General features: G+C 51.4%; 1 protein-coding gene across 1 annotated transcript; it reads right to left on the bottom strand.

Annotated features, from left to right (window-relative positions):
• Positions 1 to 12,791: 12,791 nt before the first annotated feature.
• SLC30A1 (solute carrier family 30 member 1) lies at positions 12,792 to 21,395 on the bottom strand. Its single transcript, XM_061475588.1, has 2 exons — positions 20,726 to 21,395; positions 12,792 to 17,233 (listed from the first exon to the last, which is right to left on the bottom strand). The coding sequence occupies exons 1-2, from the start codon at positions 21,354 to 21,356 to the stop codon at positions 16,323 to 16,325; spliced, it is 1,542 nt and encodes a 513-aa protein (XP_061331572.1). The 5' UTR covers positions 21,357 to 21,395; the 3' UTR covers positions 12,792 to 16,322.
• Between the last annotated feature and the right edge of the window lie 3,796 nt (positions 21,396 to 25,191).

Genomic DNA, 25,191 nt, shown 5'->3' with positions numbered 1-25,191 from the left:
CTGGGAGGACTTCATTTTGCTGATGGCAAACATCAAGGTCCATCATGCATTGCCCACGTGCCCATGCAAGCCCATGCAAGAGGATTATTGCACTGCTAAAATGGGAGCAGCATCCCCCCAGAGAGGAAGTGGGAGAGAGGAGGACCCTGCACAGGGATCCTTGTCGCTGGGGGATGAGCAAGTGGGCTCCCTTATGTTGGTCAATGACGTGAGGCATCCACTTGCTCTGAGCTGCCTATGTTTTACCATGCCAAGGTGTCCAATGCCTTTGCCCTCGGTCTTCCACAGTCGCCTTAATCCTGCAAAGCAACAGCTCTTGTTGTAGCAGAAACTGGGGAACAAAGTCAAACATTTCCTGAGCTATCCCATAGAGTTTTTGTGCTGCAGGGTTCAAGCGGTAGTGCTGAAATGGGAGAAACAGCAGCAGTCGCTCCAGGATCCCTCTGCCACCTCAGAAAAACACCATAGGAAACACAGAGAATGTATCTGTCCTGTAATGACTGATTTGCACCAAATCATCCAACTACACTTCCCCAGTGCTGGGTTCAGCTGATCTGCTCTCCCAAGGCAGCTGATGCTCAACCATGTGTATCTCTCCAGTGGATTCCTCAGCACAAGAAGGACACAGAGCTGCTGGAGCAGGTCCGGAGGAGGCCACGAGGATGAGCAGGGGCTGCAGCGCCTCCCATATGCAGACAGGCTGAGAACATTGGGGCTGTTCAGCCTGGAGAAGAGAAGCTGCGGGTAGACCTCAGAACAGCTTCCAGGGTCTGAAGGGGGCTACAAGGGTGCTGGAGAGGGACTCTTCATCAGGGACTGCAGTGATAGGACAAGGGGTGATGGGTTCAGACTGAAACAGGGCAAGTTCAGGTTAGATCTAAGGCAGAAGCTCTTCCCTGTGAGGGTGCTGAGGTGCTGGCACAGGGTGCCCAGGGAAGCTGGGGCTGCCCCATCCCTGGCAGTGCTCAAGGCCAGGTTGGACACAGGGGCTTGGAGCAAGCTGCTCTAGTGGAAGGTGTCCCTGCCCGTGGCAGGGGTTGGAACTGGGTGATCTTAAGGTCCCTTCCAACACAAACCAGCCTGGGATTCTATGATACAACCTGAGGAGCTGCTCACAGAGCTCACCCCAATTTCTGCTCATCTCAATGAAAGAGGAGGGGACAGGGACAGAGTGGGTGGAAGCCAGACCTGAGGGGTTTCTCCCTGTTCAGATCTGCCCCCAGTGGAGAGCCCGGTTCAGGAATCTCTCTCCGAGTTTCCCTTTAGAAGCACAGAATTACTCTGAGCACAAGAGGACAGCAATTGCGCACTTAATTTGCTTCACCCTGGAATCCATCACCATTTAGGAGCCCGGGTTATTTATTGGTGGCAAAGAGGTATCGATTGCCTGGCCGCAGGCAGAGTAAAAATCATTGCGGGGAAAGACAAAAAGCCCCAAGCAACAAAACAAGCCAGAAGAATGGCTCCGGTGCCTCCTGCCGTGCAACGCGCCGCTCCGGTCCTCTGCTCCCCAGCATCCCTCAGCCCGCGCAGGCTTCCAAGGCACGAGAAGTGGCCTTTCCCTTTGAATTCATGGGTGAATGGTTTTCAGCAGCTCGCAGGCACTTTATCACCTTCCTGCAGAGCAACATAAAACAGGGCCCTGGCCTCAGCCTGCGTGCTAGGAACAAATACATAAGGGCAGCTTCCTGCAGCTCGTCCACGTGCGGGAGCCGCTGCATTGTGCGAGGAGCTCAAGCTGTGAGCCCAGAGCTAACGCTGCCCTCAGCTCCCTGCTGGCCCTGCGTGTTTGGAGCCAGTTATTTCCTTCTTCAGCTCTGCCCAACAGGAAAGCTGCTTCCCACCCCTGAAGCCCGGTTGAAAGCCAGTGGCTCACTGTGGCTCTTGTTGAAGATGGATTTCCCTGCTAACGGCAGCCGCCCGCTTTCCTGCCGTGACGGATGAATCCAGCGCTGCCTGGACCCTGCACCATGGGCCCGGGGCAGTTTCACGTTGGCAAATCACATTTGGTGGCACGAGGGTGGTCGCTGATGCAAGCCTTGTGGTTCCATTTGCCACAAACCCCCTTGTGCCCGGGGCTGGTGTCCTCTGGGGCAGTTGCGGGGCGATGCCCTGGTCAGTCGGTGGCAAGGGGTCACACTGCTGCTGGCCAGGGCCTGCTCAAGGCCAAGCACAGCGGTCCCTGAGCGGCTGCCCCAGGCAGGGTGGTGCCGGGCTGCTTTGACAGATAAGTGTGGGGCTGCCCCTCTGCAGCCCAGCCTCTAATCACCCCCTGCACCAGCCCAGGGCACCCGCACAGCTCTGCATGAGGGCTAAGGACTAAAGTCCTGCAAGGACTGCAGCCATCCACAGGGATTGCAGCCATCCACAGGGATTGCAGCCATCCACAGGGACTGCAGCCATCCACAGGGATTGCAGCCATCCACAGGAATTGCAGACATCCACAGGAATTGCAGCCGTCTACAGGGATTGTAGCTGTGCATGGGGATTGCAGCCATTCACAAGGACTGCAGCCGTGCATGGGGATTGCAGCCATCCACAAGGACTGCAGCCGTGCCTGGGGATTGCATCTATCCATGAAATCCATGCTGTGATGCTCCAGAATGGCAGCAGAGCAGCCCCTCTGGAAGCCACTGGCTCCCTCACACCAGTGACAGCAGCAAGGCTGCACTCACCCACGCTGGTATGAGATGGAGAGCAGCATCCCTACCCAGCCGGGCTCTGCGGTTCCCAGCACCCTCTTTGATGGGGCGAGAAGGCAGCTCCATAGGGTTTGCAGCCAGCCTTCGGCAGCTGCAGGCGTTCCTCCAGGGTTCCACTACTAAGTTTTGCCTCACTTTGAAGGGAAAAAGCAAAGCAGAAGGTGCCACCTGTGTTCCAAAGAGAAGACATGTAGCTCAGCCTCGCAGTTCGCTTACAGGGAGCAATTCCTGGTGTTTCCAGCAAGCTGGACTTCGATTTGCGTTCTGCAAAGGGAAAGCATTGCATTTTGCCAGCCAGGTATTACTGAGTATCCCTCCCCAGAAGCTTTAGATCGCTATTTGCCTCAGCATTTATCATTTAAAGCGTAAGTCATGTGCTAGCACACACAACCCAACGGCGCAGGTTAATTGCAACGTCTCAGCTCTGCCGTTGAACTGCATTGCTGGGATTCATTTCTCTCGTTCTTCTAGGGGTTCTAATCAGCCCTGTGCAAAGAACTGGTTCTCTGGATGTTTGCAGCTCTGCAAGTCTTTAGCAAAAGCTACTGGCATCCAAATGTTTAGTTCTCCTCAATTCTGAGCTCGTCATTTCATTAAGAAAGGGCAAAGTATTTCAAAATGGAAGTGGTTGGGGGGGGGTAACTATTGCAGGAAGTTAAAGCATTTTACCTCCCCAAAGGTCATCGTTCCCCATGAGGCTGTCACTGCAGAGAAGCCACCACCAGCTACTGAGATGTGTGTGCTGGTAGCGTGTGGGGAGGATGGAGGACGGAGGATGCTCTGTTCCTGCTCTCATTTCAACGTAATTAAAAGCAGTAGAAGCAGACCAGCTGCTTATTAATGACCTGAGCAAGGGCTTCGGGTGCCCAGATCACCCCTGTGCCTTCCAGTCATAGCATCTCTTCCATACAGAAGAGCAGCATTCCCAGGACAATCTCAATCCTGTTTAAAGCAAACAAACATGCCTTAAGGAGCCTGAATGCTGTGAAAAACCACATGGAATGTACGCTCCTGCAGCACACAGGGGCTTGGGAGCACTTGGGAGTGCAAACTGATGCCTCTGGGCTTTGCAGAAGCATCTTCAGCAGCACGTGGACACGGTGGTTTGTCCGTACAGCCTAAGAGACTTGGTCCACGGAGGTGCTGGAGGTGATGCTTCCTCGCCCTGATGGAGGACAGCGGAGAGCTCTGCGATAGGGTGGCCATAGGTCCCTTGCTCGCACCCAATGCGCTACGGGCTTGTGAGCACCAAGACAACCTCCTTCTTTCAGCCTCTCTGCTCCTCCCTGTGTGAGAAGCCATGTGCCGGGGCAGCGACGCTTGCTATATCTTTGCAGCACTGGCTGCGTGCAGGTCGTGGAGGGCGCTCATTTCACCCCCTGACACATAAAAACCGGAGAAGTCAGAAGCGTTATGACCGTGGGGCGGGTTTGGAGGAGCTCTGTCTGGGATGACAACCGAACCAGGAGCATTTTCAGCATCGCAGGCATGTTCCTGCGCTTCCAGAAAGGAAAAATATGAGTCAACAGGCTAAAGAAATCACAGAAACAGGTGGCAAGAGACACTGCGGAGTGCAGCGTTTGTGCAGTTGTTCGGCTCCCTCCATAGGCCTGCTTTAAATGAACCAAAATACCACCCTGTGTTTGTGGCTGGTAGGCATTTACTTGCCTTGAAAGCAGTGGTCATCTACGGCAGCTCTGCTGCAGTGATGTTAATTGATTCAATAGGATGATCTCTTTAGTGTCCTTTAAGAGAATCAAAACTAAAACCCAACCAAGCCAACCAAAACTAACCAGCGTTGTTTTGGATCTGGGGCTCGTTTCCTGGCTCTTCTGGGCAACCAAGAGAGCAAAATGAGGAAACCCCTTGAGCCAAACCGCTTCTGCATCCCTGCCCGCTGACCCCCACAAGAGCCTGTCTCAAGATCCCTTGCAGGCTGCTTTAGCTAAACAGCCTCAGGATACAAGGGGTTAAAGCATCCTGCCGTGCAGGAGGCTTTTACTTGCGAGCTCTGACAGCTTTTCCCTTCATCTGCAGAGTGGAGCTGCGATCCCACAACAGCTAAAGTCGTGAGCTTGTTCATGCTACAATGACAGCTGTTGTAACAACAGGGTATTTATTAGGTTTCCCATTACCCTGCTGTGCTCTCAGACCCCAGCTCCTTTCCAAGACTTCTCTTTGGTTCTTTAATAACCGGGAGCTAGGAGAAGGCTGTTTCCAACCTTCTAACAGAAAGTCGTGCAAGCACGGCGGGGAAACAACGGGACAGAAAGCATTTCTAACCTCTCCTTCTCCGCCTCAGCTTGACCCCTATTAAAGAAGGAAGCAGCACCAATTCTGCCTTTCTGCCTCCCTGTTACAATATAGGCTTCTTTTAAAGTAAGTATATTATTAACCTTTCCCCTCAACTCTATACAGCAATACAGGAAAAGTCAGAGTCCGTGTGATTCCAAAGTCCTGGAGACTTGATTATGGATGTAGTGAAGTGCCGCAAACTCTCTCATGGTGGGTGTTTTCCCCATTACTGGAATAGGAAGCATGCAGCAGCCCTGCCTGGAGGATTCCTACCTGCAAGCTCAGTGCTATGCTGGGAGGGGACAAGCCCTGCCCAAGCAGTGCCTCGGAGTCATCATGGAAAAGCAGACAGCCTGGAAAAGCCACCTGCACAAGGGCAGAAGGAGCAGCCAGGTTTAGGCAGTCACTCCTGCATCCCTCCCTCTACACCTGCACCAGACGTGGCCTCCCTTTGGAGGCCTTCCCTATGCAGAGAGAGTGAGAGTTTTAACCATGGCAACCCGAGCTTCTCCCAGGAGGGATGCTGGTTTTCCATCCCTCAGGACGGGTCTGCTTGGGCTGCAGTCGGAGGAGGATGGCTTTTGTCCCTAGTGGTCCTGCTGGGTGCCCACAGGGTTTCTCCCATCCCTTAAGGCCACCCTTACACTGAAATTGTAGCTTCTGGGGGAAACCGAAGTCCATTTGGAGGCAAATGAGGCCATCCAGAGAACCACGGTTACCACACAGTAAGCAGTCACGCTCTCTAATCTCAGTACTTCATACTTCTTTAAACACCATCCAGTGATGTTTGAGGGATGAAAAGCAAGACAGAGGTCAGAGCCCTGTGTGCACTATGAACAGAGAGCCCTTTTCACCTCTGCCAGAGTTCCCAGCGCTGTACCAGGGCAGGTTCTTATATTCATAACCTACTTATCAGAGATGCTAGAAGGAAAACATGCTCTAAGGGGTTCTGCAGGACCCATTACCATCCTACCCGATTTCCTTAGCAGTAGCTTACACCTACCAAGAAGTGCCTCGGTGAAATCGCAGCTTTTCTTCCTCTAAATGGCAATGTTTGGGAACACTCACATTTACAGGGAAAACAGCCACAAGCCAGCAAAAAACTTTCTTAACAGAGGCTGAATGCGTTGAGAATTAACCTACCCCCATCTTCAACATCTCTTGTACTCTCCATCCAGTACGTGCCTCGGTTCAGAGTCTCATCATTCTGATTGAGGAGAGGAAAACACAGCGTCCACTTGAAGGCACTGATGTGCAAGGCACTCTGGAGCCAAACTGGTGAAGACGTTCTCCTTCCAACAGAAGCTGTCAGGCAAGCAGGATGGTTTGGATAAAACCCTGAGTACACTTTCACATTACGGGGAAGACTGAAGTGCGTGTACTCCAAGGAGTAGCCGAGTGATGTTCAGTCCAAAAAGGCAGCTATCACGCTGTCCGTGCCTCCCGACCACACATTCGCTGCTTGGATAAACCATTGCATAGGATGGGCTCTAATTGGTCTTTCTGGAATAAAGCCATCAACGTATAACCGCTATCCCAAAGGGTTGGGTTTGCAGGGTGCTGTGTATAACACAAGCAGAACTGCAGCACAGGGCAGATACCTTCTCTTTCATGCACCACTGAAGCAGTTTCTTCTTTGTGAAGCTCAAGCAAAGTTTTTTCCACCCTATTTTGTGGTGGTGGTCCCTGTTTTCACCCGTTCTACAGCCCCTCAGAGCTCTGCACAGCACTGAAGTGACGAGTGGTTGTAGCTGGCTCCCATTTGATGACTGAAAACGCCTTGATTTTTAGCTGATATTGCAAATACACCATGCCCACAAAAACTGGACAGGCTCTTGAAAGCGAAGTTTATGTCTGTGTCCTGTGAACTACCAAGATTAGAAGCAAGGCTATGGAACTACCAGTGTCCTTGTTCATTATGAAGCACTTTCTCAGGAGAACTAATCATTCCGTTTGAAACCACTCTGAGTGCTATCAAACCCACTCGCGTTTGAACCTTAAAAGCCCAGAATGTTTCTGCTACCTTGGGGAACTTTCAAACCTCCATCAGCATAATGAATAAAATCCATTCAAGTGAGGCCGGTTTCGGGAGCTGCAGTCTCACCGCACTGCGTTAAGCTCAGGTTAAGGTTTAGAGACAAAGGGGAAGAGGGTGGCACCCCAGCCCTCTTTGTTTGTTTAAGCAATCGCTGTCCTAGCCCACACCAGTGACTTTTTCTCTCCAAAGCACCGTTTCAAAAGGGGAACTCCACGTTGCGCAAGGGCTCTCTGCGTTCGACTTTACCTCCAGTCACTTGGAGAAACACTGCTCTGTCGGGATTTTAACCACTGCCAGCAGCAAAGCCTCCAAGCAAGGACATCATAAGCTGCTGGCTCTGAATGCAAGCGTCCTTCTCGCAGGCTCAGGTGTGAAACAAAACCACTGTTGCCTGATTTTCTACACCAGTTTTGAGCGGTGTTGCTAAGCTCGGTGCTTCACCCCGTCCTGTCCTGACGGACAGCGGAGCTGTGCCGGCTGCCTTCTGTCTCGGAAGGACGAAGGTCTCCGTTTCAGCTGTGATCCGCTCAAGCGTTTTCTTCCGTGTCTCTCACTAGCTTTGATTTGCACAGACATCAGGTGTAGCCCTCGCAGTTACAAGCTGTTAGGCACTGCAGAGCTACAGGGGAAGACCAAAGACCACCAGAACATTTGCAGGGGGGAAATGGTGACTAATCCAAAAGCAAACCCCATACGCCTCCCGTTGCTCATCCTTCCCCATTGATGCTATCAGTTCATTTGCTCTCTGCTAAGCAGTGTGAGCACCGTGGGAGAAGCGATCTGCTGTCACGATGCTCCCAGAGCGGAAAGGTTTGGCAGAAATCATGCAGACCAGACTTCCCATGCTCAGAAGACCTGAAGGACTCCGGTGCCTGCCCCCTTCTTTGCCCAGGTCACATTCACTGCTGCAAAACTCCCAAACACTCAGTTACAGCCAAGATAGCTGTCCAGGCAGAGCCAGCCATTCAGAGGACCACAGGCGCTGGTCTTGCCGTGAAGCTGTGGTCAGAGGCAGCCTCTTGCTGACAGAAGGCTATTGCAGAAGCTGCAGGCTTTAGAACCCAAACAGCTTTCAGCAGAGCAACATCACCCTGACATTACCTCATTTTCGTAGGTACTTTTAGAAAGGGCACACAAGGGCAGCGGCACTGGAGCTCCGGGTTCAGTGGCACACACTGTTGCAACACGGGTGAATTGCACACCACGGTCTAAGGCCTTCCAGCTCCTCTTCTTAATTGGCAGTGACATTATCACAGAATCCCAGCCCGGTTTGGGTTGGAAGGGACCTTAAAGCTCGCCCAGTTCCAACCCCCTGCCACGGGCAGGGACACCTCCCACTGGAGCAGCTCGCTCCAAGCCCCTGTGTCCAACCTGGCCTTGAACACTGCCAGGGATGGGGCAGCCACGGCTTCCCTGGGCACCCTGTGCCAGCGCCTCAGCACCCTCCCAGGGAAGAGCTTCTGCCTAAGAGCTCATCTCAGTCTCCCCTCGGGCAGGTTAAAGCCATTCCCCTTGGCCTGTCCCTACAGGCCCTTGTCCCAAGCCCCTCTCCAGCTTTCCTGCAGCCCCTTCAGGCACTGGAGCTGCTCTGAGGTCTCCTCTTCAGGAGCCTTCTCTTCTCCAGGCTGACCCAGCCCAGCTCTCTCAGCCTGGCTCCAGAGCAGAGCTGCTCCATGGCCCAACTCCGGAGACGTTAAGGAACAAACCCCAGACATGCAAGTTTTCAGCACATGCGGCTGAGGATTGAAGCACACAGCCCGGGTGATGCTCTGAGCTCTTCACATACAGCTGATGTCACTCTGCATAGCTTGCTGGCTGACCCACCAGTGCCTCTGCTGTGCACCTGCGTTACGCAGGCAGGTTTGCAGCCAGGCTGGCAGCACAGCTCCCAAGGCTGGCTGCTAATTCTGGTGATAATCAAACCCAAACCTTCCCTCCGTTTGTTCTGAACAGCAATGGGAGAAGAGCCAATCCCTTCAAAACAGCCCCACATGGAAGCCTGAGACCTCTGCCGCTGCGGGTGTGATGACGGACAACAGAAGATGAGCCGCTCGCGCCTAGATTTGACCTAGATTTTCACCCACCCCTCCTCACGCTCAGTTGGAAGCAGACAGGCTCAACCCCAGCCACCGGTGTCAGAAGCTTCCCCCGTGGCCACAGGATTACAGGTGAACCTCATCCCCCAAATTCTGCTCACTCACATAATCCCATTCCCAAGGGAAAATGAGCTCAGCCGCAACTGGCTCAGGGAGCGTCCTACAGCCCCCCAGCACAAGAATGACGGGCTGCACGTCCCGCCGATGCTGCCCGATGCACAGATCTCGCGGGTATTGCAGGAAGTGCCACATTTCTCCCTGGGAGTTTTGTTCACTCCTAAACTGGAGCGTGAGCCCCGAGATCAGGTGAGCACCAACGGCCTGGTTACCTGCTGAGCCTCCCCATGCTAGAAGGACAACACGGTCCCATCAAAGCAAGCAGCCAAGCTGAGCCCAGGTCTGCAGCCCTCAGCCAACTCTGCAGCAGGCGCTGAAGCAAGGAAGAACCAGCAGCAAGCGAGTATCCCAGCCTAGACTGCAGAGCGCAGCTGAAACAAGCACAGGCCAACCCGCAGCAAGCCTCAGCTAAGGCGTGAGATGTAAGGAGTTCACCTCGGGAGTCCAGCAGGGAAGATGAAGGAGGAGAGGCTGAGCCCAGGCCAGCAACACAAGCACAAACGCAGGAAACCCAGCAGGTTGCACGTCCTGTCCCACAGCGTGGCCGTGGCTATTCTTAGCCGGTGTGAAGAGGAGCGCTGGGATGCCGACCAGCACTGCGACCAGGAACGGAGCTTGGGTGGCTGGAGGGGGATTAGAGCCGGGCCCGAGCGCTGCTCTAAGGTTCCTGTTGAGAACACAAACCACAGGTGGATACAGAAACGCTAACCAGGTTTGGAGGCACGGGTTTCACGCTGGGTTTGGGATGCTCGCGGGGGTCAGGCTGAGGAGGAGGCTCCTGCTGAAGCTGCTTGCCGGAACACAGTCAGACACAGCTTCAGTCCCGTCCTGCCCTCCCCTGGGGAACCAGCTCCTCCAATGCAAAAGCAGCAGGAATTGTTGCAGGAGCTGGATGTGGCGTTGCCGGTGGTCAGGCAACCATCATGGGGGGGGAGGTCTAGGAAGAGCACGGCTGAAAGTGAAGCTAAAGCAGACTATAGCCCTGAGCTTCCCTTCCCACCCTGTTGTTTAAAACTGCCCCCGCCTGCAATTCTCCTAAAGGGTGCTCACATTCAGTTTAAATCACGCCTTTCCGTGACAAAGTAACAGCAGCTTTGGCAAAAGGCAGGACCGAAGCTCACAGGCAGTGCTCACAGTACAACCAAACGCACCCCCCTGCGTACACAACCAACAATCCGGGTTCCCTTTCCCTCTCGGAGCAGGAGCAAGCAGCTGCTGAAGCTGCCCAGGCAAAAGGCTCCAAGGGAACTCCTCAGTGCAAGCTGGTGAGCAGCTCAAGGCAGGCACTAGGAACAGCCCTGCCCTCCTCAGCAGTACTTTCCTCTGCAGTTGGTTAGTCCTTTCCTCCCAGCAAACTCTACCAACTGCAGTGTTTCTGAACCGGAACGAAGGAAGCTGCAAACTCCAAACACCTTCTGCTCTAAAGCAGCTGTCTTCCAAAGACATTCAATCCACCAATACCAACTTCTGTTAGGAAGCCTTCCTTACGTTCCTTAGGGGGAAGAAATGCATCTTGCATAATTAACTCTTCACATGACACCAGACCTGAGCAACTATGGTTTAATTGCACCTGGAATGAAGGGAGTTGGATGCCATCACTGTGCAACCCGTTTATTAACCTCCTTTTCTACCTGTGCTCCCTGTACCTGCTTCCGAGGTGGGAGGTGGTGGAAGTGCATTTCTACTGGTGAAATGTCCTCCTAGGAAACGACCTGAGAAAGAAATCCCTACTAAAGGTATTTGATATTCAAGAGCTCCATTTAGTTTCTCAGGACTTCGGTACTTAATACCAAAAACCACCCTAAAATTAACGAAGGAAAGGAGAAACCTCCTGGATGAACCCCAACATCGCTCAGAAGCGGGAGCCAGGACATACAAGAGATTATAAAGCAGCAGCCAAACGAATCCCATGGGCTTTCTGGAGCCATGTAGATGGAAGCTACTTTTCAGTATCCTGGTTTTGCTCTTCAACTACTTAGATAACACAGTGCATGCAGAAACACAGACACGTGAGCGTGCCAAAACACGGTGCTGCGGCGCACAGGCTGCAAACCACACAGAGCAAAGGTCATAAGGAATAAGCAGACCTCCTGTTATCAGCAGAGCTACGTTTGATTTGAGAAGTGTCCAGACTGGCTTTAGCTCAGGCGAGCAGAGCATCCACCTCTTGCTGTCCAGCAGAGAAAGGAAAAACCAGAGTGACTGCAGAGCTGAACAGCTTCAGTGCATACCTAGAAAGGGTGTAACTGGTGCGGTGCTATGAAACCAAAATAGAGCACATTTAAATATAGTTAGCAGCATTTCCCATTCCCTCCACGTGGAACCCGGAATACCGAGCCACAGAATTCACCCCCTCTGTCGTTGTTCCCCCCCCCCCCCCCCCAGGCTCTCCATAGCTGAAGAGATTAGAAAGTGCAGTCAAAGCAGGGGGCAGGGGAAGGAGAATGGCTGGAATCTTTATCCCTGCTCCCCAGACTGCACTAGGCAGTGTTCAATACATTCAAGCAACAAGCAGCGCTGCCAGTTTAGCTGAGCGTGTTCGCAAGTCCTGGGACACTCAGCGGGCTTTCGCTCCTTCCTTCTTGGAGAACAGGGAAAAAGAACAAATCCTGGAATTCCAACAGAGCGACAGTGCTTCTGCAGCGAGGGCAGAACCACCACGGTATTCCTGGCTTTAATACATCCACAAAACCTGACTCCTCTCAGGAGTTCTTCAAAAGCCAGGCTGCGCTGGCAGAAGCGTTGGACTCGCTCCCACAAGTAATTCCTGGCATGCAAGTAACTGCTTGTCAGCCCCATGGAACTATCCATGAATACAGAAATCCGCAGCATCCAGCCCTTACCGTGACTTCTGGGGAGTCACAAGCTGGGGCTCGTTTGGCCTTTAACATACCTGCATGTATGCCCATACCGAACACCATGATGCAGCAATAACAGACATCACCAAAAGCCTGCAGTGGCTGTTGAAAGCCATCAAGCTGAAATGATAAGGGGTTCCACAGAAGCAATCTGCTTAAAATCAAAGCTTCATGGTACTGTGACACTGAGCATCTGAAGTATGTCTGCGCTGTACCTTAGGGGCAGATAAAGAATCATAGAACCCCAGACTGGTTTGGGTCAGAAGGGACCTTAAAGCTCACCCAGCTCCAACGCCCTGCCACGGGCAGGGACACCTCACACTTGAGCAGCTTGCTCCAAGCCCCTGTGTCCAACCTGGCCTTGAACACTGCCAGGGATGGGGCAGCCACAGCTTCCCTGGGCACCCTGTGCCAGCGCCTCAGCACCCTCACAGGGAACAGCTTCTGCCTTAGATCTAACCTGAACTTGCCCTGTTTCAGTCTGAACCCATCACCCCTTGTGCTATGGCTGCAGTCCCTGATGAGGATATAATCAAGAAGTGATTCTAAAGCAGCATGTTTCTGGATGAGACACGTACTAAGCCTACAGTATTTCACTCAATGACATTTGGTACATCTCTGACACGTTTAACCAGAGGCCTGCGCAATCTAGACACTGAAATACAAACTTATTTTTCCTCAAAAGTCAGTGTTCCATATTCTTTTATTTTAAAAATTCAGGAATGTGATACACAATACAATGAGCTCCCCACCACTGCAGCGCTCACTTACAGGAGATTCACCAGTTTCATGGTTTGTGGGGGGAACAGAAAGAGGGAGAAAAAGACTGTGCAGTGTTTTCAAATGCTCCCAGTATTCCGGACCTGTGATCTTCAGAACAAACCAAGTCTGTGAAACCACACAAAGATAAGGTTAAAGACAAAAACCAAAACTATTGCAAGCTAGCAGGGTACAGTCGGGTCTCACGCAGCTGGAACAAACACGACGCTTGCGTTTCTGCTGCCATACGGCCACCAACCTGACCTGCCTATGTGCTCTCAGGGAATTTACCTGTGTGTTCGAGGGCTAAAGAGACTAAAGGGCCCCGTTAACGCCAGCTGGTGCTGCACAGGCAATGTGGCACAGGACAGAGAGGCCATGCAAGTCCCCTTCTGCCCCCACCATCATCATCGTCGTCACCATCACCATCATCACATCTGTAACCTGTCCTTATAATAAACATCATGGGGGGTAGGAGGAGAGCTTTTTGTCTTTTAAGCTAGCCATTGCCTGCAATGGACACAGAATAGAAAAATATGACTTCTGGCACCAAAAAAAGATTAAATAGTTACAATGGAAGGAGCGAGTACAACTCCACCTATTCAGATGCATTGACTTACTGCTAACAAGTGGTGGCAACTCTCAACACTCAGTAACTGCTCGTTTCTTGTAAGAGCAACAGGAGAGAAGGAAGTCAGGCTTCTCAGTGCTACTAGGGTTTGTCTTGGTGCTTGGGGTTTTAATACACTAAAGAGCAGTAGTTCTAGGGTGCATCAGTGATACCCAGCCAGGGCCTCAAGAATTCAAGATAATGACTGTGAGCAATATTAAACTAGTGAGCAAAATAATAGTGAAAATTTACCATAAAAAGCAAAGATACACATTTAAAAAAAAAAAAAAAGAAGGTATTTGTTAATTTCAAAATTTACTTGGTTAATACTTTGTAGCATACTCGCACTTGTAGCATATTCTGCAAACGTAGCCTTACACGAGATCTCATTTAACAGTCAACTCTAGATCATATACAGGTAACAGAAGAAAGAAGGTAATTCAGACCAAACAAAAACATACATAAATACTATATTAACACATTTAAGTTAGTTTGTGAGACTACACAATAAGCATAAACACAGAAAAAGGCGAGGGATGCTGAAGGCTGCGATGCACTAACATCCCCAGGCTAGCACAAAGCTGAACCGACCCCTCCACACACCGCAGCTTCCTGTGGCTGCATCTGAGCAGCCAAGAGGCACAATAACTGCACCCAAGCTAACAAACCCTGCGAGAGGGAACTTGTGTGAAACTGGACTGAGCTCCTCTACTTTTCCAATGCTTTGGCACCTAGCATTTGGCCAACGCACTGGCATGGGATACAGAGCTAGTCTGGCCTTGTAGCCCGCACAGTTAACGTACAACACTGGTAATCCACCCATGGATAATCGAGAGTTGACTGCAACGCTCTGCTGAGAAGTTGGGTAAGACCACTGACATGACCTGGGCCAATCCAGGTCGGAGGAGCAGCAGACTATTTTTGAACTACTTAGGAGCAATTACCATAGGAGACACGTATTAGAAATGCCAACTAGAAGGCGTCCCGTATCCGGAGGCAAAGCCACATTCCCTTCACTAACAAAACATTCTTTTCTTTAAAAAAAAAAAATCTACATTTAAATACTGTTAAAAACCTGAAAACCACAGCATCAAAGAATTTCATAAGGCCAAAACGATCCTCAGTTCCCTCTGTTGTGCCTAGGTATTGCAACACATGAGTAGAAGTAGTAAATACCATGTAATTTAATATCTTACTCTCCTTCCAGTGCCTTCCAGAAACACATCTCAGACCTCTTCGCACAAGAGTTAAGCCTCACAACACCCCTGTGAGGTAGGTATCATCCCCATTTTAAGACGGGGAAACTGAGGCAGAGCGTTTACCATGTCCAGGGTCATAGAGCAACCAATGGAAGATCCAAGACGTTTTCCAGTTTCGAGCATAGGAGCAGTCAATTAAATCACAAGATATTATATCCCATACATAACTCGAGGGTGGATCGAAAGGGTCAGGGTTTTACTTAGATCTCTCACACGTTTTCTCTTCAACTCTCAGTCTCTGCCAAATTCACAGAGTCCATCGACCAGCTTCTCCTTTGTGAAGGTGTAAGTTGGCAGCATACTGTAACAGCTTCTTTAGAGCCAGTTGTCAGTTGACAGAGTTAACATTCTAAACCATAGATTCGGCTACTTGAGCGGAATTACATGGTACATAAATATCCCAAAGTCTGAAATACAGCAATGAAATCCTGCTCCCGGCCCCACTTCCTCAAAGCCTGCGGAAGGCTCCCAAGGACACAGGGGAGGGACCAGGACTGCCGTCACCGCAGGTGCTTACAGACACGCTCGGCTACAAGCAAAATGCATCACTGAATCGGCTGTTAGGGAGGCGACTGTCTATCCTCAAAAGCACAAATCAAGACTGTCGGTGATTGGCAGACATTCCCCAACAGAGCACTTCTTGACATAACCAATTCTCTTACCTTAGTGAACTGAGCATCAAGTGAAAATGAAGCTCCAGCTCTTCATTCATGGCACTGTGAGTCAAGGATTCATTAAACTTTGAAGACTTTTATGACCACACGCAACTTGGAAATAAGGAAAAACACCAGAAAACCCCATCAAATATGAAAGGATGCATTACTTTATGGGTCAGTCTCATGTCCTGATCACAGAGCAGTATACAGTAGCTTGAACTTCCATGCTGACTGAAAAACACCCCTTTCACATCTGATCTTTTCACTAGCAGTTGCTTTTAATCACCTCACTACCTTACCAGAAAAGGTGGGGACAGCTTCTAACAATCACACGATGTTCTCTTTAAAATACGCTATACGATAAATCCATTAGAAAAAGCCTTCACATTTATTATTATATAGGTTTAAGAAAAATATGTGAAACTGCAAAGTGGTTTCCAGTTTTAAGTAGTTATCTCTTTAAAAACACTCTATGAACTTTGGTTTTCCGTAGGGCTTCTAAATAAACAATATATTAAAATATCTACAAATCAAATATTAAAGGAAAGAGTAGGTCCAAGAAATCCGTAACACAAACTGAGTTCCTACGTGCTTATCCCTCAAATACCTTTTCACTGGGAAAAAAGGAAATATTTCAGTTCGAAGCACAGCAAAAAGCGTCTCTGCTGAAATGTCGAAACTGGTTTTCTCAACTTGTTACAGCATTGGTGCACTTCCTGTCTGTCCCAGTACAAAGTCAACACAACCACATTGTATCATGACAGTGACGTTATGTTCTTTAAAACAAGCATTCTAGATTTAGCAGTATGACAAGAACAAGGACTTCAGCAATTACACTACTTGGCAATGTTGCATCTCAAACTTCTGTCCCTTCCTCCTGCAACAGAGCTGTTGTCAAAGTCCCCAGACCTCAGGTAGCACCACGCAGGGAGTTACAAAGATGATTCAAACTGCTCGTTTTGGTCGGTGTTTGCCTCTAGCTTAACTGAAGGGATGCTCTCCGGCTTAGTCCTCCTAGTTTTTGGAAATTCAATGACAACTTCTGAACAAGAAATACTAAGTGACGAAGATTTTTCTGTCTTCTTTGCAGTAATATCTTCCCCTGTTCCGCAACACTGCTTCAAAGCACACTGAGTCCTGCAAGGAAACTCGCATTTCCCTCTCCCTGATTCAGAGCCAACACTGGCAAACTCAGGCTGAATGGTAGTTGCATGAATCCCTTCGTCATGGAAGATCTCCTTTATGCGCTTTGCCACCATCATGTACGTGGAAGGGTCAGGACACTTGATGTGAGCAGTGCCAATGATCCTACTGCCTGCCAGCTGCCAAATGTGTAATTCATGGACTGCTTCAACTCCTTCAAGGGTACGCAGTTTTGAGTTCAAAGAATGAACATCTATCTGTTTGGGAACAGTCTGTAGAAGTATAAGGGCTGACTCCCTAAGTAACGGGTAGGTTGTGTAAAGGAGTATACAAACCATTATCAAACAGAGGACGGGATCTAAATACAGCAACCAGCATGGACCAGCCACCGTAATGCTCTCTTGCTCGGACGTGTTTGCTCTGCCCAGCGTTTGGGATAAAGTAGCATTTTCCATGCAATGATTATTGACACATGGATTAAAGCAGGGCCCATCTTTGGGGCATGGATTCCACAACCCATAAAAGAGCAAGGCATTCACTACCACAATTACTGAACCTAGGGCGTCTCCAAAAACATGCAGAAAAACTCCACGCATGTTAAGCTGTGCACTGGAGTCTTCTTCAACCTCCTCTACATCCAGAGTGTAATGACCAGCGTTGCCATTCACCTGTAGGTCAGTCATGTCGTCTTTCATATCACCTGATGAGAAAACAGTAGAGTGATTAGGCATATGCTGTAATACTACGTGCTACTGTAATTCCATATAAAATTAGTAACCAACATTGAGCTCGCTTTCATCTGAGTGCAAAACTAAAAGCAAGCAACCCTACCCGTAACACTTGGCAACATTTTCTCTAGCTGAGAAACACTCGGTTGTCCCGAGAAGTGGTCAAAACATTCTAGAAGGATTGCTCCTACACAGAGCTGTAAAGCCAAGTACAGCTTCATACTACAGAGTGGCAAAGGATAAAGACGACTGCACTCAAATGTATCCTGCTGAAAACCTGTTTTCCCCTTTTCTAGCTGTTTAACCAGTTGACTACTCACTGCTCACTTCCTAAACAAAATGCAGAATTACAGAGCATACAGCAAAAAGCTGGTTAAGGAGCTAGGCAACTTGGGGTTTCCCCCCCCTTTGAAAAGCCAGAAGGCTAATCACATTGCTAAAAATCTCTTCTGCACTGCTGTTTTATAGTCAAATTTATGAGGCCAAAAGCTGACAAGCTGCATGGGTACTGCTTTACAGTAACTTCTTTTCAGGTTTAGGAGTTCATTTCCACAAGACTGCTGAATTCAAGGAAAAGGAAGTTTTCCCGAGATGGCGCATGGAGCCAGCAGAACTGTGAGATACAATGAGCTGAGCTTTTGGGTCTGAATTTACCGGCAGCCCTGACTCCAGGGCAGCGCAAGTTACCACTGAAGCTCTCAGAGGCTGTGAACTAGTGCTATTTAGATTTCACAACTTTGAAAAAAGTACTAAAAACACATTATTTTTTTATGCAAGTGACACAGAGCTGCTGAGTGACACAGAGCTATTGATGCCCAAAGCCGTGGCATGGACACTGCAAGGCACAGATCAACATTTTAGTGCCAAAACTGTCCGCCAGCCACCTAACTAGCTGCATAGCAATAAATGCACACGCATCGTTACAAAGAAAAACCTGCTCCAATGGTCAAACTTGAAAGCATTTTACGTGAGTAACCTCCCACTGTTCTTTGAAAGTTCTTCTTGGGCCAGAAAACTTCCAGTGTTAAAGAAACGGCCACTGGCCACTGGCCCAGCTGACTGAAACACAGAGCCCTTACTGCTTCCGTGGTCATTCAGTTCAAAGCTTTGTAAATATTAACATGTTCACAAGACCTGCAGCTTCTGCCACTCCTGTGATTCTGTAATCACAAAGCGTCCACAAGTCCTTTCCTCTCTGCAGAAGGGGGGGGCTCCTGCCCAGGCAGCTGTGTTCCAAGCCTCAGGCTCATCACCTCGTGTACCGCGCTTCTGTCCAAAAGCTCCAACTACATTTTCCACACAACCTTTAGGAGTTACGGATAATGGGACCCGTAACTTTGCATGGAAACCAATAAATTAGAGGAAAATAGCTCAGGTTACAGAGCTCAGACCTCGGGGTCCATGATAAGCGCAAGGAGAGAGGAACACTGCTGCACACCAAGTAGTTGGGGCAAAGGAGATCTGAAGAGTCAGTAAGACCTGTAACAGGAAACACTGTGCCAGAAAGCTCTTGAGACTAGTCTTTAATGGCAAACGGTTAAATCGTGTCCATTTGAAACACCCTCACCGAAATCTAGCTGTACGCTTAAAGCACAAAGCTACCTGCGCAGGACTAGCCCCTAAGGCTGCAGCTGGTTTTCCACTTTCACCTCAGGAAGTCAGGATCTACCCTTCTTTGTCATTTCCAAGGAAGGCACAGCACCACTCTCGGACACTTCCCTAGGCTTCACCTGCACATCCTAGAGCCTCTCACAAGTCTCCAAGCACCTTTACCTGTAACACTTGCATGGGTGAACTATGAATAACTCCATCCATTACACAATCACGGCAGGGCACAGGAGGAAATACAAACTTATTTCAAAGTTTCACTGTGACCAAAATTATGCCCTATTACCACCTAAATACCCACAACAAATTATTTGTTATTGCCAGAAGGGAGCCCATGAGAAATTCCAGATGACTTAGCTCAGAACAGTGCAGGTTTTAACCCATGCTATAAGCTAACCTTTTAGTCTAGAACTAGTCCAAAACTTGGCTTTTCATCATGTTTGAGCAACCTGGCCTGGTAGAAGGTGTCCCTGCCCATGGCAGGGGGCTGGAACTGGATGAGCTTTAAGGTCCCCTCCAACCCAAACCAGTCAGGGATTCTGTGTTTCACCATGCAAGCACAATTCCCAAGCCAAGAAACCTATCAGATTAACGGTTAAGGAAACTGTACATTGTTTAAAAGTATTTATTAGGATACCTTTGTGGGAACCAATTCGACATTAAGAGCTTATTACGTGGTCAGGCCAATGGTCTGCTATTCAGAACAACTTTTCTATCCTCTTGCAAAACCTGTGTTTTCCAAAGCAACACGGATGGAGGAGGAAAAGAGAAAGCTGCTTCTCAAATACTGGAACCTGTGACCACTGAAAATGAAACTGTAGCAAGGTTCACTCAGCTCAGTTAAAGCTCAGTTTCAGTGAAAGCAGCAGTCTCCTGATGGAACCCCAAAACCAAAAGAGAAACATGGGCTCTGAAGAGTGAAACCTCTTCCTCCTGGTTACACGGATGCCCTATGGCTAAAGCAGAGAAGCAGGCATTGCACACCTTTCACTCTGCTCGCATGCAGCACTTGGCTTTGCCCAAGTGACTTCCAAATAAACGATCCAGGCTTCTGGATCCATTCTAAACATAACCCAAGCAATTCCCTCCCACAAAACAGACACTTTAATCCTAATTGGGAAGGGGAGATTTTAAGTTTACCTCTATGTGCAAACGAGTGGGAAGGAGCGTACTTGAGAAAGCTAAAGAGAACTAATGCAAAGAGGCCACATGTGTACTTTGACACCAGTGAGCTCCATATTCAGCACCCACTTCCATGGCTCGTATTGGTAATTTCCAAGACTTCTCCGTATTAACACGGATGTCACGAAGAAGTACAATATTATTGCAATGGAATACACTCCAGCACGTTACTTTCAGGTTGAGACTAGCTTCTCAGGTAGCTAATAACTGACCCAAGGGACAGATCCGGCTGTCAGGACCAACCAAGGTGTTGAGCTGTCCTCTATCCGATGTGCAGCCAGTTCAGACGGCATTAGGGCATCGTCTTGTGACAGCTTGTGTCTCTAGGCAAAACACTCTCGTCATGTGCCTTCTCTATCACCAACAACTCTTCCCAACACAACCTGCTTTACCCCAAGACTCTTTCCCACTCCGACTTGTCTTCAAGAGAACTTAGGGCAGGCACTCCTTTTAGCACCCGAAGGAAAGGTGTGAGGTGGAGGTGCAACAGCCGTGGGCCAGAGAGCACTGCTAAGGAAGCTTCTTGCCTCTTCCCCACCAGAAAGGACAGGGGGTCCCCTTGAAGCCAGCCCGAGGTGGGAGACCGACACCCACTGCCCTACTCAGAGAAGGGTCCTCTCCCACCTTCCCGGCACTCCCACCCCGGGATGGGGCAGAGGACCCGCAGGGCTTACCTAGCTTGTCCTGGCTGACTCCGTTGGAGCTGCTGCAGTTCTCCACTAAGGTGCTGGTCTCCTCCCGGTGTAGCGCAGCCTCCCCATCCCCGGGCGGCTGCTCGGGCTTGGAGCCGCTGCGGGAGTGCTGCCTGCTGCCGTGCGAGTGCCCGTGGCCGTGGGAATGGCCGTGGCCCCCCACGCCGTGGTGGTTGAAGAGGCAGAGCCCCAGCAAGTTGATGATGAGCCCCGCCACCCCCACGCCGATGACCACCAGCGGCTGCTGGATCTCGTGGGGCTCGGTGAAGCGCTCGATGGCCTCCAGCAGGATGGTGAAGCAGAGGGCGGTGAGGAAGACGGCGTTGACGAGGGCACCCATCACCTCGGCCCGCACCCACCCGAAGGTGTTCTTCTTGGTGGCACGGGTGCACTGCGCGAAGCGCACGGCCACCAGCGCCACGACCAGAGCCATGACATCGGAGAGCATGTGGAAGGAGTCGGAGAGCATGGCCAGCGACGACGTGACCCGGCTCACCACCACCTCCACCACGAAGAAGAGGAAGGTGAGCGCCAGCATGCACAGCAGCCGCGCCCGCCGGTTCTGCCACCACCGCGGCCCGCCGGGACCCTTCGCCGCCATCCCCCCGCACATCGCGCCGGGGCAGAGGCTGCCGGCCCGGCCCGGCGGAGGCGCGAGGAGAACGCTCGGCGCTGCGAGCGGCCCGCGGCGGAGCCCCGAGCGCGATCGCGGCCCGTTCCCCGCGGGCGGCGGCCCGGACCCGCCGCTGCCTCCTCAGGCGCTGGGCGAGCAAACTTTGCACCCGAGCCCCCTCACTCTTTCCACACGGAACCCGAACCGGCGCGGACACGCCCCCCTGCCGGCTCCCCATTGGCCACCGCGCCCCCACCTCGCCCCGCCCCACCCTCGGCCTCCCTTCTCATTGGCCCGAAAGCCCTCGCGACAGGAGGCCACGCCCCTTCGCTACCTCCCGTTAGGCCTCATCCGCCCCGCCCCGCCGGGGCGCCAGCGGTGGCTCCCATTGGCTGAGCCCCGCGGCTTCCCCGCCCCGCGGCGAGCGGGACTCGTGCAAAAGGTTCTCTCCGCACGGCCCGGCCCGGCCCGGCCCGGCCCAGCGCGGGGCGGGGCGGGGCTCCCCCTGCGGGACGGGCGGAGCGGGGCGCGTTCGGTGCGGGGAGCCGGGGGTGCCGGTTTGTGTCGCCGGTGGGGTCAGACCTGAGGGAGCCGAGCCCCGGGAGCTGCCAGCGCCGCCACGGCCGGGGAGAGCGGGGAGGTCCGCGCCGGGACTCGAACCCCGGGAGTCGGGGCCCTTCCCCAGGCTCGGGCCGCCCCCCCCCCTCCGCCGTTGTCCGCGCTCACGGTGCGGGGTGTGCGGTGTTCCGTGGGGTTACGGCACGGCCGGGAGCCACGCGGCCTCGCAGGCCCTGAGGCGCCAGAAACGGCCTTACTGTAGCATCGCGGGTGCTTCGGGTGGGAAGGGACCTTAAAGATCATCCGGTTCCACACCCCTGCCTCGAGCAGGCACACCTCCCACTAGAGCAGCTTGCTCCAAGCCCCTGTGTCCAACCTGGCCTTGAACACTGCCAGGGATGGGGCAGCCACAGCTTCTCTGGGCACCCTGTGCCAGCGCCTCAGCACCCTCACAGAGAAGAGCTTCTGCCTTATCTCCAACCTGAACCCGCCCTGTTTCAGCCTGAACCCATCACCCCTTGTCCTATCGCTGCAGTCCCTGATGAAGAGTCCCTCTCCAGCATCCTTGTAGCCCTCTTCAGACACTGGAAGCTGCTCTGAGGTCTCCACGCAGCTTCTCCAGGTTGAACAGCCCCAATGTTCTCAGCCTGTCTGCATACAGGAGGGGCTGCAGCCCCTGAGCATCCTCATGGTCCCTCTGTGCCTGTCTGGGGAGGGAAGGAACCAGCACCCAGCCCCAGCTGTTGGATCCATGGGCATGTGTTCCAGCTGCCGCAGTGCATCCCAGCAGCTTCTTCCTGCTGCCTTTCCTGCCCCCAGTTTGTTCAAGGTTTGGCCTTTTTGCAGGCCCAATGAAAGAAAGTCCCTGGATAGTAACTGTTTGACTAAACTTGTAGTTTAAAAGGGGAAAGGAAAGCAAGTATTTTGAGACCCGGAAAAATGACAAAAATGTGATCACAAAAAAGCCCAAACAAATCACAAAAGTTAGCAGAAGGCAGAGCTGACCTCTTGCTTTGCCTGCTCTGTTCCAGGGAGCCAACAAACATGGCCACAAGAGAGTGAGCATCCAAGAACATTCCGGGAGTAGAAAATGGAGGGGAACCAAACAGCCATAGCTATTTGTAGCTGTAGAGGTGCTGCTGTGTGTAAGAGTACAGAGAGGCAGTAAGGAAACTGGTGCCCTGGAAAGGAAGATCCAGCAGGAATGCACACGCCTGTTGCTACACTTGGAGATAACTCCTCTTCTCCTTGACCGAGAGCATTGGGGCTGATCGGCCTGGAGAAGAGAAGCTGCGTGGAGACCTCAGAGAAGCTTCCAGTGTCTGAAGGGGGCTACAAGGACGCTGGAGAGGGACTCTTCATCAGGGACTGCAGCGATAGGACAGGGGGTGACGGGTTTAAAGTCACAGTGATGTGGGAGCCGTACAGAGGTTCCTGACAGCTGGAGCTGGGTGGGGGCTCCCGTTCATTAGTAAATGAATCAGTGTAACAGAGGCCCGTGTGCCAGGACACGCTTCCCTGCACTCAGCAGAGTCCCTGTGAGCCCACGTGTGTCCATGCACCGCGCTGCTCTGCTCCATGGATGCCATCCCCTCTCCTCCCTGGCTCTGCAGCGCTGTGCTCTCTGCAGACGCAGCTTGGCCACCGCAGGTCCTGCTGTACTGACCTGCGACCCTGCTTTCCTGGGGTTGTTCACATGTCAGTATCGAGGTGTGCTGTGTTTTTAGCTTAGCGGTAGGAACCCATGTGGGACACTTTAATGACCACTGTAAGAGTCAGTAATTAGATTGCTGTAATGTTCTCCTCATCTCCTTGGCTTCCCGTGTGCTGTAACACCATTTAATAAGATGTTGTAAATAGCCAGGAAGCTGACCAGCAATCACACTGAAACAGAACATGCCCATGTCCTCTCCTCCTCACCCCCACGCAGGGCCATTAGTTTATAAGGAAGAATGAACCAATTTTAAGATACTGGGTCAAAGAAACTGGTACAGCTCAAAGCTTTTTTAATTCCTGAAGGTGGGGCAGGTTATAAATTTACAGGGATTGGTGTCCATCCCATGGAATTTAGCTCGGAAGGAAGGGAGGATGAGGAGCTCGATGCCTCATTGGCTGGACTTCAGGAATTACTGAAGCTGAGCATTACTCTTTCACCCCCATGATGTTTTTGTAGTTTGCTTGTAGTAAGAAAACTTCTTGTAAGACTGAGTGCTTGTAAATGGAATAAACAGGATATCAGTATCAGTACCACCCTTAGGGATAACGTTTCTTCACCACAAGACCTCTTACTTTGCTAAAGGATACCACACCACTGGTCAATCTGCTGCTGTCTTCTCCTTAAGGGGCATGTTCTTGATCCTGCCCTTGTTGTGAGATAGCTCTTCCTACTATACCAGACTGAATGCTGAACTCCTCCTGGGGCCAAAAGCCAGAAGACATGGGCCATATAGCTCAGGAGAGAGGGAGGGCACAGTTTCTTCCCAGGCAAGGGGTAATAATGGTTCCTCAGGCCTTCCACTGCTCCCTGGCGAATGGGACTGGGTTTATGGTTTTGTCCTGTGGGACCCAGCAGCCACTGTTGCCTTCATTGCCTGCCGATACAGGAGCTTTGAGGAACGATCCCTGTGGCAGCACAGTCCCGTTGCCAGCCAGGTCAGGCACAGACCGTGCAAGAGTTCACGTCGCTGCCTCTTCCCTGGACTCTTTCTCATGAACCAGTTTGCTCTGCACTGCTGTTCCCAGGCTTTTCTATTGTATTCCAACATCAGCATCCAGGAGGAACAGGGATAGTTCCTAAATTTAAGGCTGTCCATCTGGCAACATTATAAATGTTCAGATTAACAGGAAGGTGACTGACAAAGGTACCCAATGAAGCCATAAATGGTGTGTTGCAGGAGAACACGGTGTTCCTGCCTATGCTTTTGAGGAGAATGCTGTGTCTTCGGAGTAGGGAGGACTCCAGGTTTTTTGTCGTTGGGTATTTTTGAGGCTTCCAGGCATTGTTCTTGACTCACCCAGTTCTTTCTCAGCTCAGCTTCCGGACTGCACATGTGGAAGGACCCGTCTCCGAATCTGCCTGTGTACCATAAACTGCGTGCTGAGGGGAGGAGCGACTCTGACTCTGGCACCCAGCCTCGTGCCAGCCCTGCACTGGGTGACAAGGGAGTGCAAAGCTAGACAGAAAGCTGGGCTGGTTCTGCAGGGTGTTCTGCACCGGGTGCTGCTGAGTGCTCTGGAGGCAGCTGTGGGAAGGACTTTGGTTGGAGATTCGCTATTA

The sequence above is a fragment of the Pezoporus flaviventris genome, unplaced genomic scaffold (genome assembly GCF_033815535.1).
Source record: "Pezoporus flaviventris isolate CSIRO_AGI_PZ_B2104156 unplaced genomic scaffold, CSIRO_AGI_Pfla_v1 ptg000083l, whole genome shotgun sequence".
Lineage (NCBI taxonomy): Eukaryota > Metazoa > Chordata > Aves > Psittaciformes > Psittacidae > Pezoporus > Pezoporus flaviventris.
This window is presented reverse-complemented; position numbering and strand designations above follow the sequence as displayed.